Source organism: Oryctolagus cuniculus, chromosome 7 (genome assembly GCF_051225735.1).
Source record: "Oryctolagus cuniculus isolate XC-2025 breed Fujian yellow rabbit chromosome 7, ASM5122573v1, whole genome shotgun sequence".
NCBI lineage: Eukaryota > Metazoa > Chordata > Mammalia > Lagomorpha > Leporidae > Oryctolagus > Oryctolagus cuniculus.
Window position 1 is genome coordinate 133,366,438 of NC_142873.1, and position 13,224 is coordinate 133,379,661.

General features: G+C 41.9%; 1 protein-coding gene across 3 annotated transcripts in view; it reads right to left on the minus strand.

The window, feature by feature from the left end:
- Positions 1-13,224, minus strand: part of ZMPSTE24 (zinc metallopeptidase STE24) — a 50,791-nt gene that overhangs the window by 22,265 nt on the left and 15,302 nt on the right. Inside the window, exons 4-8 of one of the 3 annotated variants that reach the window (XM_089300920.1) lie at positions 11,213-11,237; positions 10,773-10,889; positions 10,230-10,382; positions 7,075-7,216; positions 1,071-1,255 (exon numbers count right to left, since the gene is read on the minus strand). In XM_089300920.1, coding sequence (XP_089157046.1) covers positions 1,071-1,255; positions 7,075-7,216; positions 10,230-10,382; positions 10,773-10,889; positions 11,213-11,237 — 622 coding nt within the window. The remainder of the gene's footprint in view (positions 1-1,070; positions 1,256-7,074; positions 7,217-10,229; positions 10,383-10,772; positions 10,890-11,212; positions 11,238-13,224) is intronic. The other 2 variants (XM_017346422.4, XR_016211098.1) reach the window with 2 other exon arrangements.

A 13,224-nucleotide genomic window follows, 5' to 3' on the forward strand; every position in this document is an offset into this window, starting at 1 on the left:
TTCCTTTGGCCTGTCTCCCCCATCTAGTCTTGGTGCTTTCAGTTTTTCTAATCAGCATCAGCTAACTTCATCCAGGAAAAGCATTCAGAAGCAGCTTCCTTAAGAAGTCTCTTCTCGGGCCAGCGCCGCGGCTCACTAGGCTAATCCTCCGCCTGTGGCGCCGGCACACCAGGTTCTAGTCCCAGTCGGGGTGCCAGATTCTGTCCCAGTTGCCCCTCTTCCAGGCCAGCTCTCTGCTATGGCCAGGGAGTGCAGTGGAGGATGGCCCAAGTCCTTGGGCCCTACACCCCATGGGAGACCAGGAGAAGCACCTGGCTCCTGCCATCAGATCAGCATGGTGCGCCGGCCGCAGCACGCCAGCCGCAGCGGCCACTGGGGGGTGAACCAACGGCAAAGGAAGACCTTTCTCTCTGTCTCTCTCACTGTCCACTCTGCCTGTCGAAAAAAAAAAAAAAAAAAAAGTCTCTTCTCTTGTGTTCCCATTGTATCCACTACCTACAGCTTCACAGTAACAAGTGCATGCTGTAGTATGACTGTAAGACTGCTCCCCCTTAGACTGACAGCTTAACAGGAAGGTTAGCTTCTTTAATTGTTTTTCTAGCACCAAGAAAAGTATCTCAGCACATAGTATACCATTTATAAACGTGTTAAATAAAATTGACCAAATCAAACAATGTACCTAAGGAAACAGAGCTTTTAAATGACAGAATTAGGATTCAAATCCAAGTCTCTCTGGTGCCTTTAGTTACAATGTCACAATGAACCTAAAAATATATGTATGCATGTACATATATATAAAGTCTCTGTTTTAAAGAGTTTTAATCATATGAATTTTACTATCTTATAATAGCTTCCAATATTAACATCTACATTCTGTAAAAGCTTGCAAAGTAGTTGGTACATAATAATAGTGGTCCTCTCTCTCAAATATCAAAACTATACAGAGGCTACGGTGTTTTCATTGAGTCTCCCTGAATTCTGCCTCATGCTAGAAATTGCTGTGATTCTGAGTCGTCATAGAACTATGTATAAAAACTAAGGCAGAGTCTCTTAGGAAAAGAAGAACTCACTTTAACTTTAGCTTTTTTTTCTTCACTGTCCCCTTCTCCTTCACTGCGGGGTTCCATGCCAGACTCCTCCTGGAGGTCTTTGTTTAGTACAGAGTACTCTTCTAGTAGAGTGTCAAACAAAACTATTCGCTTGTTCTTGAAGAAGCCATAAAAATAAGCATTGCTGTGGGAAGAGCGCTTAGATCCTAAGGAAAAGACAGTTCAAAGCATGGAATATAATTAAAAAGTCTGGGGTCCTTTGGAGAGACTCCTAGAAACTGAAGTACTGGAAAGGACATTAACATTTTCAATTTGTTTAATACCTGAAGAAAAACTACATCAACATCAATCACCATCAGCAGTGTAGTGTCTGTTTCCCTGCATTTTTGCCAACAAACATTTATGCTCACTGCAGCTGTACAGACATAAGTTAGTAAAGCCAACATATTCAACAGTTGTGGAAAGATTAAATTATTATAAAGATGTGAATGGAATTTTAAGTGGCCAGAAAAAAATTATAATGTTGAAGAATTTTAACAAGAAAAACCTCATTGATATCATTGTGAAGGATACAAGCATCATGTATACAAGGTTTCATTATTGTCATGATGGAAAATGTACATCTAAGCAGGAAAGCATAAACACAAGCCTAATAAGAGATAAACCAAAATACTGAAGCGTTCATCACTGTGTTCTAGAATTATGGATTTTTGTTTCCTCCTATTTTTCCATTTTCTAAGGCTTTAAAAATAGGCACACTTACTTATTTAATCAGAAAAAAATAAAGCTATTTTTATAAAGACTGGAAGGAAATATACTTAAGTTTTTAATACTAACTGGAGCTGAACTACGATTACTTTTTATTTTCTTTATATTCTTCTTCAGCTTCCAAAATGCTCTGCAATAAGATAAAAAGAAGAAATGGGATGGAATCGTGAACAGTGGACTAAGCTGCTGCTTGGGATGCCCACATTCTAATTTAGGCGTGCCTAGTTCAAGTCCAGCCACTCTGTGCCTCCCATCAGCTTCCCGCTAATATACCTGGGAGGTAGTGCATACAACTGAAGTATTGGGTTCCTTGCCACCACATGAGACCTGGATGGAGTTCCTGGTTTCAATCTTGTCTAGCCTTGGCTGTTGACAGCACTTGAGGAATGAACCAGCAAATGGAAATCTCTGTGTGTGGCTCTCCCACCCTCTCTGTCACTCTGCCCTTCAAGTAAACAAATAAATGTCAGAAATAAAATTTAAGGGGCTGGTGCTGTGGCACAGCGGGTTAACGCCCTGGCCTGAAGTGCTGGCATCCCATATGGGCGCTGGTTCTAGTCCCGGTTGCTCCTCTTCCAATCCAGCTCTCTGCTGTGGCCTGGGAAGCCAGTAGAGGATGGCCCAAGTCCTTGGATCCCTGCACCCGCATGGGAGACCCAGAGGAAGTCCTGGCTCCTGGCCTCAGATCGACAGCTCCAGCCGTGGCAGCCATTTGGGGAGCGAACCATCTCTCTCTCTCTCTGCCTCTCCTCTCTCTGTGTAACTCTTTCAAGCAAAATAAATAAATCTTAAAAAAAAAAAATAAAATTTGAAAAAGGAATGCTCAAACATTTGCTTCTCTTGGGAACTTTCTTCACAGAAGATGTGGATTTTAAATCTGATCATGTTTCTGATGGAATGTACCTGGCAGCATGTTTAGACGACAGTAAGGCATGGATAAACAGTAGCTATGATTTATTTATCTATCACATTATATAGCACTTTTGATTTAGTTGCCTAAAAAGCCAACATGTGGCCCAGCTCTGTCAGTCATCTAAGACCTTACTACCTTGAAAGCTGTGCCATTCTGAGGTTTACCACTTCCATTTCAGCCCCATCGTCTCTGATCCTAATCTGTGAATTAATTAAAAGTATTTCTTAGAAGCTATCTAAAGTTAATCATGGAAGCAGACAGACAATAATACAGGTAAAGTAATTAATTGGTATCTTGAAAGTGTGGTCCAAAGAAGACCCACATCAAAATCACTTAGGGTACTTTTCAGAAGTGCATACTGAAAACACCTGATAAGTAAGAACCTCTGGGAATGCAGTGTAGGACGTGTTTAACAAGCCCTCAAGGGAATTCCTATACCTATTAAAGTTTAAGAGTCCCTGCGGGCTGGCACCGCGGCTCACTAGGCTAATCCTGCGCCTTCGGTGCCAGCCTGCGCCTGCGGTGCCGGCACACCGGGTTCTAGTCCCGGTCCGGGCGCCGGATTCTGTCCTGGTTGCTCCTCTTCCTGTCCAGCTCTCTGCTGTGGCCAGGGAGTGCAGTGGAGGATGGCCCAGGTCCTTGGGGTCTGCAGGTCTGCACCTGCATGGGAGACCAGGAGAAGCAGCTGGCTCCTGGCTTCAGATCAGCGCAGTGCGCCGGCCACAGCGGCCATTGGGGGAGTGAACCAACGGAAAAAGGAAGACCTTTCTCTCTGTCTCTCTCTCTCACTGTCCACTCTGCTTGTCAAAAAGGAAAAAAAAAAAAAAGTCCCTGCACCAGACCCGATCTTTCTGTATTACACTGCCTGACATATGGTAGAGATTCAGTAATGCTTCTTTACTGAATGGATGAATGATATCATTTGAGGAATGAACTAACGCATTTGAGTATTCTAAAAACCAAAATTTTCTGTGGAAATATAAGGCTCGTCCATGGTGGCTTCATCTTTCATTTATGATGTGTCATCTCGAGCAGTACTTAACACAGCTGGCCACTTTCTCCTTGACACACTTTCTTCCAGCTTTTAAGACCTCACTTTCTCTTGATTTTCTTCCTTCTTATATGGTCTCTCCCCTTAGATTCCTTTGCTGGCTGTTAGTCCTCTGCTACCTCTGACCCTGGTTCCATCTCTTCTCCATAGCATTAAACACCATCCATGAGCCAGATACTTCCAAATCTCCATGTCTAGCCCTGCCCTCTCCCTAGAAGCCCAAACTCATGCCTAGTTGCCTAGCTGACATCTCCCTATGATGTCTATACTTTTATTTGCTTTCTTATTTGTGCTTTTTCTTTTCCTGCCCAGCGTTGGCATCTCCTTTCAGAGTTTAGGGAATTTCATACTGAAGGTCTTGTGAGAGACTGTGTCTCATTTGAAAAATCTAGAAAACCAAAGATATGCCTCCCCAACACTTCTGGCAACTGGTCTCATGCCCTGGCTTAGTCAGTCAAATGCACCCACTGGGGACTCTGAATAAGTAGCAAACTACGCAGAGAAACAAGGCAGAGGGGAAGGAATTCTGCAGGTGTTAGTGGCAGGGAAGTTATGGGCACCAACTACAGAATCTAGTGCTCTGAGGTGGTAGCAGCAGCATCCTCACCAGATTGGTTCTGCACTATGAGTGACCTTTTCTAAGGTCCGTAGTTGAACTTTCCTGGAGATTCTGTGAACCATCAAACAGTGTTTCAATAAGCAACTTTTTAAATCAGCCACAGCTGGTTTCTATTGCTTGCAGAACTCCAACAAACACAATGTTTGACAGATATCTCAGTATGTAATATATCCACAGAACTCTAATTCCCCACAAACCTGCTCTCTTCCCAGTTTTTGCCCTCCTAGTAAACCAGCACTTACCCAACTGCTCAGGTCAAAAATCTAGGCCACTCTCTTTGATGTCTCTTTCCCTTATTCTCTGACCATGCAATCTGTCAGCAGATTCCCTCAATTCTATCTCTAAAACCTATTCCAAACACACACATCTCTCTCTACCAATTACTACTGTCCTAGCCTAAGTTGCCATGATTTCCTACCTGGATTACTACAACAGTCTCCTGACTTCTCTCCCTGCTTTCACTGTGCCTCTGTATATAATCTGCTTTCCATATAGCAGGCCAAGATACTTTAAAAATCCAAAGCAGACCACATCACTTTCAAGCCTTCAGTAGATTTCTCCCTGAATTTAAAATGAAATCTAAACTCCTTACGAAACTTACAAAGGCCTATGTGGTCCAGCTCTTGCCTATGTCTCAGATTTCCTCTCCTGTCTCCTAGTGTGTTGCAGCCACACTGGACTGCTTCATGTTCCTTGAAGAAAAAAAATTCTTGAAGTTCTTCCCACTGATCTCAACATGACCTACCTTCAGATTTCAGCTTCCCAGTCAGTTGTTCAGAGAGGTTTTCTCGGTTGACTCACTCTAAAGTATCTACTCAGTCATCTCACACCAGCTCACACTAGTGTAACTCTTTGCACAGCACTTGTCATCTGATATGGGTTTTTGAGAACAGGATTTGTGACCTTTGCCTACAATATCCCTATCAATTAAAAATCTATAACATGGGTTGTGATTATTAATAGCATTCACTCATTCAAAAAAAGTTTTTTAAGGATTACAGCTACTGTTAACAATAAAAACATAATTACCCGTGAGTAAATTGCTGTTTGGCCAAGGAGGCTGCCCAAAGTCACATAGGTAATTTGTGATACTGCCCGAATTCAAACCCACTGTTGACTCCAAAGTCTGATCTATAAAATGCTACCCTTAATCTACTCAAATCTTGACTTTCTATAATGTCTCAGCTCAGGTCATGACCCTCCATAAACCCTTGCCTATTTCATCTAATCTAAACATTTGCCAAATTTAGAGGAAGCCCAACTGAAAACAGCATCAACAATATATATCACACATTGATGTCGGCTACCGTTTCATGTTATCTAATTATAACTTAAGTGATCAGCAACTTAGATTGCCCCTTCAGCCAATTCAGAGATTATTCTGAATTGACTAATGTACTAATAGTTTATTTTCACATAAGGAAAACAGACTACAGATATAAGTATCACCTGTCTAATTCGTCTACCATTTCCCCACAGAATCGTATCCAGTTCTAACTGTTCTTTTAGTTGAGCTGTATGGCCTCAGAAGCCACTAAATGTCTGAGAACTCTATATTCTAGTTGTTGTTAATTCATTATTTTTAGTTATGACCATCGCTGTTTCCCTGTTCCTACAATTGTAGTGCAAGACTTCTACTATGTTTCTCAGTTTATCTTCCTTTGTCTAATATAGCAATATTATTAGACAAGTATTTTTTGGTGATATTTTAGTTTGGAGCAAAATTAGTAAACTAGGGCTCATGGACCAAATCCAAACTGCTGCTTTCTTAATAAAGTTTCACTCGAACATATCCATGCTCATTTGTTTATATAACTATATTATATATGGTTATTATTGAACTGCATCAGCAGAGTTGGATAACTGCAACAGAGACTATGTGGCCCACAAAGCCTAAAATAGTTGCTTCAAACCCTTTACAGAAATCATTGGCCAAATTTAGAGGAAGCCCAACTGAAACTCAGAAGAGTGAAATGAATCATCCAACAGTTCATAGCTGGTGAGAAACAGAGGCAGAACCAGTTATACTCATTGAAATGAATTTTAATTTAGATTCTAAAAGTCATGGTAGTTTTTCATTACATCTTTGTAGGCTTTCTTGGGGCTGGGTAGTCTCATGAAATCTAATAGCTTAACTCTCAAAACAATCATCAAAAATGTAGAGTATGACCGATTTGAAATGCCTAATGGTATTACAGTTTTTAGTAATGTACAAGTTAAATCAGAGTCCTCTAGAACACCAGATATTGTCTTGGAGTTGAAGCAGCCAATTAACATTATTTTTGCTTATGACCCACCAAACTAGGGCCAAGTGGAAACTGAAGATTTAAAGAGTCCAACTCCAATACCTCAGGGCCAGGCAGGTTATAGACTAATACACAACATATACAACAAGGAATAAAAAAGGCCTTAACCAAAAATTAAAAACAATACTTGTAAAGCTAACCAAACACAGCAGGCAAGAATGGGATTTCACATCAGGCCATCAGTTTCTATCCCTGTACTATGTTATTAAGCTCCATAAATCTTAAAAAGCCAAATGTAAAATCCTAACTTCTAAATCACAAAAATTTAAGACAGCTAATTTGTTCTTTCATTAACATTTTTAAGAATAAAGTCCTTAAAAAAAAAAAACCCACTTGAATAAAACCCTCTCGCTCCCAGGCAGCCTTACCTTCTACAACATACACTTTTGTCAAAGGAAAGTCAATATTCTTTGCCATTACTTCAATTTCTTGTTTAAGCTTTCCCTCAGGGAGAGGTGTGAATTTGTCAAATAAAGGGGCAATATAATCAGCATAGATTGTGACAAGAACCTGAAAAGTAAACATTAGAACAATCTGTGAATATGTTCTTAAAGAAAAACTACTCATAATTATACAAATTCAACTTTATTAAAATAATTATGTGTATTAATTACTTGAGAACAGGAAATTTATCTACTGTGCTCTAGTATTTCCAGACCCAAATAGTGCCAGATAGTAAGAGTTCACTGTTTTGATGAATTAAATAAAATTGAGTAGTCTAAATAACACAGTAAACTTGTGAACTTTATTTTAGGAGATAATGCTACTGGTGGTAATTCTCAGGATGGCAATAAACAGTCCTACCAAAACTATTTTGGTGATTTCTGACACTGTGAGTCAACCATACCATGCATTTCCTAAAGAAGAGCTAAAAAAGAATTACTGGCTGGCACTGTGGCATAGTGGGTAATGCTGCCGCCTGCAGTGCTGGCATCCCATGTAGCCGCCAGTTTGGGTCCTGGCTGCTCCACTTTCGATCCAGCTCTCTGCTGTGGCCTGAGAAGGTAGTAGAAGATAGCCCAAGTCCTTGGGCCTCTGCACCCGTGCGGGAGATCTGGAGGAAGCTCCTGGCTCCTGGTTTCAGATGGGCACAGCTCCCACCCTGTGGCCACCTGGTGAGTGAACCAGCAGATGGAAGACCTCTCTCTGCCTTTCCTTCTCTCTCTGTGTAACCCTGTCTTTCAAATAAATAAATCTTAAAAAAATAAAAATAAAAAACCTGCTAGTGATATTTGTTTCTTAGTTGGTTTGTCTTTTTTTATTTTTTAAAGATTTTTGTTTATTTATTTGAGAGGCAGAGTTACAGTCAGAGAGGAGAGACAGGGAGGAAGGTCTTCAATCCACTGGTTCACTCCCCAGATGGCCAAAACTGCCAGAGCTGGGCCCATCCCTCTGAAACCAGGAACCAGGAGCTTCTTCCAGGTCTCCCACGTGGGTGCAGGGGCACAAGCACTTGGGCCATCTTCTACTGCTTTCCCAGGCCATAGCAGAGCTGGATCAGAAGAGGAGCAGCAGGAACTCATATGGAATACTGGTGCTACAGGCAGAGGCTTAGCCTACTGTGCCACAGCACCAGCCCCACTTAGTTTGTCTTCTAAAGTTAATTCCCTGCAGTTCATAACCACACATTTCACAACACTTCTGTAAGTCTTTGGAACATTTCTTCTCTTTCAATACAACAAATACTTGTAAATCTAACTAGCACTCATTTTTTGATCTTGATCCCACTAGTAGGAAGCAAAGCAAGAAGCATTACTTAATTCTAGCTGAAGTAAATTTTATCATCAGTGGAGTTGAAGAGCTGATAGATAATATTTTCTGGGGGCTATGAAAGACAACTTTGTGTGTAGCATGTTTGTCATCAAACAGTTTAGAATATGGGAAACAGAGGATGTAAAGATGGAGGGAGGGGAAAGTGGGACAGAGAGAAGAGTGAGTGGGTGTACAGGGAGGAGAAACTAGGTGGCCACGGTTGGGGAGGGAGAAGGAAAGAGAATGAGCAAAAGAAGGAAGGGCAAGGGAAGAGAGAAAAGGAGTAACAAAGCGAGAGAAGGGAAAAAGCATGTGGGACAGGCAGGGGGAAATGGGCAGAAGAAAGCCAGGTAAGTGTATGCTTTCTTTTACCTGGCCCTCCTAAATCTATTCTCTTCAAAACATCCTGATTTTTAGGAACTAGGGGTCAGTAAAGAATCTTTAAACTGGGGCCAGCATCGTGGCATAGCTGGTAAAGCCACTGTCTGTGGCACTGGCATCCCATGTGGGCACCAGTTCGAGTCCTAACTGCTTCACTTCTTTTTTTTTTTTTTTTTTTTTTGACAGGCAGAGTGGACAGTGAGAGAGAGAGACAGAGAGAAAGGTCTTCCTTTTGCCGTTGGTTCACCCTCCAATGGCCGCCGCTGCAGCCGGCGCACCGCGCTGATCCTGGCAGGAGCCAGGATCCAGGTGCTTTTCCTGGTCTCCCATGGGGTGCAGGGCCCAAGCACTTGGGCCATCCTCCACTGCACTCCCTGGCCATAGCAGAGAGCTGGCCTGGAAGAGGGGCGACCGGGACAGAATCCGGCGCCCCAACCGGGACTAGAACCCGGTGTGCCGGCGCCGCAAGGTGGAGGATTAGCCTATTGAGCCACGGCGCCGGCCCCTAACTGCTTCACTTCTGATCTAGCTCCCTGCTAATGGCCTGGGAAAGCAGTGTAAAACAGCCCCGGAGATCTGGAAGAAGCTCCTGGCTCCTAGCTTCGGCCTGGCCCAGCCCAGGCTGTTGTGGCCATCTGGGGAGTTCACCAGTGGATAGAAGATGTCTCTCTTTCTCCCGCTCTCTCTTTCAAATAAACAAACAATTCTCTTTTTTTTATTTTTATTTTTTGACAGGCAGAGTTTAGACAGTGAGAGAGAGACAGACAGACAGAAAGGTCTTCCTTCCGTTGGTTCACCCCCCAAATGGCCGCTACAGCTGGCGCTGTGCCAACCCAAAGCCAGGAGCCGGGTACTTCTTCCCAGTCTTCCATGTGGGTGCAGGGACCCAAGCACTTGGGTCATCCACCTCTGCCTTCCCGGGCCACAGCAGAGAGCTGGACTGGAAGAGGAGCAACCGGGACAGAATCCGGCACCCCAACTGGGACTAGAACCCGGGGTGCCAGCGCCACAGGCAGAGGATTAGCCAAGTGAGCTGCGGCGCCAGCCATATAAACAATTCTTTAAAAAAAAAATCTTTAAATTACCACTCTTAGTTATCCACTCTAGTGGCAACTCACAAATATATGGCCCAAAACTGTCTGACAACTGGATCATTAAAAAACGGCTAACACCTAATGTCAAGGATCTGATTCAGCACAGAAAGAGCAAAATGTGTGGTCAACTCTCCTATTTCTACACCCAAAAGTAGATACCAAAAGGGAACTTTTCATGAGAATCTATTTATATTTCAATGCTTCTTAAGAACTGTTTATATGCTAATAAAGATTAAATTATAGTAATCACACCAAGGAACTTTGTTAAAGAAAATGAAATAAAAGTTTTTACTCACCAGAGAAACAACTAATGTGAACAGCCAGGCATAAATAAAAAAATAGTCCCCTCCAATTTTAATAATGTAAAGTAGAAGTGAAGACACAGGCAATAAAATACACTGAGTCACAACAAATTTCTTGATTGCATCTTTCATGAAGAAGTCTAAAGTCTGAAAAACAAAAATACCACCACCACAACAAACTGAGAAATTGATTTTGCTTTTTAGATAGCTAAGAAGTGAACACAAAGGACACATTATTAAAGCAATTTTTAAAGTTAACACACAGTGAGGTCTATTTTATACTAGGGAGAATAAAGCAATAGGTAAATGTCTTATACTTTAGTTTAAAATCAATTCACTTAGTTACTAACACTAGACATTTGTACTAGAAGAGTTTATAGCAAGACTAAACTATAATGTTTACCATATCTGCAATCCTTTTATTTCCTAATTAATTCATTCTCTAAAACAGCAAACTCTGTTTAAATTATTACCAATCCATGGCAAGAGCACAGAAAATCTTCCCATTTAAAACAGTATTTGAATTCTCTATTATACCTGATGATTGAAACCATGTTTTTCTTCTATCACAAAAGTGTTATAAAGACTCCATGGCAAACCAGTCAATGCACTGAAAAGTGTAGCCAACAGCAGAAACACCAAGGACTGAGTGATCTAAGCAAAAGAAGAAAAAAAATGGCAGTTTTTATGATATAAAATAATTCATTCCTCAAACGAACAAAGTGATCAAATCAATAAGTTATTTGCTTAGTACTTGTTATATCCCAAACCACGTGCCCAACTAAATGGGTAATTAAAGGTCTGAAATGTCACCCCTACTTTCAAAAAAGTTATTTGCAAGCAAAGGAGAATAAACCAATGCCTCTTTTATTACACAGGTATTATATGAGTTACTTTAAGCCACACAGACTAAACAGTGAGAAGAATTCAGCAAACAGAAAGAGCAATACATGCTAGTGAATTCAAAGAAGGCTTACAGGTGATGAGACTTGGGATGGCACTCTGAAGAAAGAGAAATTAGTGGGTCGTAAAAGAGGAGGAAAAGGAGAAATTTCATGTTACTTGCAAAAGTATGCCAAGATAAAAGAGCACCCAATAAGTAGATGACAAGATGAGGGGGATGGTTGGGACTAGGCAAAGAAACAAACAATGAGACAGAAAAATTGGTCGAGGGCAAAAGGGGTGAAGTTCCTTAAAGTTTTCACAAAACGCCAAAATCCAATGGAGAAAATTACCTTCAGGAATTAGTGGAGAGTGAGCAATTTTTTTTTAAAGATTTATTTATTTATTTGAAAATCAAAGACAGAGAGAGGAGAGGCAGAGAGAGAGGTCTTCCATCTGCTGGTTCACTCCCCTACCGGAGCTGTGCCGATCTGAAGCCAGGAGCCAGGAACTTCTTCCTGGTCTCCCTTGTGGGTGCAGGGGCATTTGGGCCATCTTCTACTACTTTCCCAGGCCATAGCAGAGATCTGGATGGGAAGAGGAACCGCCAGGACTAGAACCAGCGCCCATATGGGATGCTGGCTCTTTAGGCCAGGGCTTTAACCCACTGTGCCACAGTACCGGCCCCTACTCAACTTTTTCTGAAGCATTATTTTTAGGAAAACTTATTTCTATATTAAATTACTAATACTTAGTTATTCAAAATAAGAAGGTCTTCAAAGAGTTTGAATACTTTAGGAAAGGCTGTATAGAAAAGAGACACAGGATGACCTGAGTTAAATCCAGTGTACCCACACAATGGAACTGATCTTTTAAAAAAAAAAAAAAAAAAAAAAACTTGAAGAGCCTTTTTAAAAAAATAATAAAAAACAAAATCATGGAGGGACCTGCGTTGTGACAAAGCAGGTTAAGCCTGCATCTGCGACACTGGCAGTACATATGAGTTCAAGTCTCAGCTGTCCCACTTCCAATCCAGCTCCCTGCTAATGCACCTGGGAAAGCAGTGGAAGATAGCCCAAGTATTTGGGTTCCTACCAAGCACATGAGAGACCTACATGGAGCTCCTGGCTTTGGCCTGACCCAGTGCTGGCCGTTGAGACCATTTAGAGAGTGAAATAGCAGATGGAAGACTCCTCTTGCCCTCTCATTCTCCCGCTCTCTGCAACTGACTTCCAAATAAAAAAATAACTCTTTTTTAAAAAAGGTTCATAGGGCCAGCGCTGTGTCATAGCAGGCTAAGGTGCTAGCATCCCATATGGGCACCAGTTCATGTCGTGGCTACTCTGATCCAGCTCTCTGTTTCTGGCCTGGGAAAGCAGCAGAAGTTGGCCCAACTGCACCCATGTGGGAGACCTGGAAGAAGCTCCTGGCTCCTGGTTTTGAACTGGCCTAGCTCCGGTTGTTTTGGCCATCTGGGGAGTGAATGAGTGTATCGAAGATCTTTCTCTCTGCCTCTCCCTCTTTCTGCATGTAACTATGCCTCTCAAATAAACAAATAAAATCTTGAAAAAAAAAAAAAAAAGTTCGTGGAAAATGTAATTAAATAATAGTGCACATTTTCATAAATATTTTGAAGACCCCTTTATACTCATAGATGAGATGTAAAATCTCAAGTAGAACAATCAGAAAGGAGGTAACAAAGCTGGCAATTTCCAAGGAAAAGCCAGGAAGCAGTGTGTAGCATCCATTAAGTGGGGAGTTTAATGCTTGTTCTACTAACTGGAGTTCCAGAAAGAGTGGTTGTTCAAGTTAGGCAGTTTAGTGGAGATTCTGGGAGATACTTTCTCTTTGTTTGAAATACCTGTTAAGTATGTTTAACACAGAAACACCTGCTGAGGCCAGCACTGTGGCATAGCAGGTAAAGCCACTGCCTGCAGCACCAGCATCCCATATAGGCACCAGTTCAAGTCCTGGCTGTTCCACTTCCAATCCAGCTCCCTGTTAATGTGCCTGGGAAGGCAGTGGAGGATGGCCCAAAGTGCTTGGGCCCCTGCACCCATGTGGGAAACCTAGATGAAGCTCCTGGCTCCTGGCTTCAGCCTGGCCC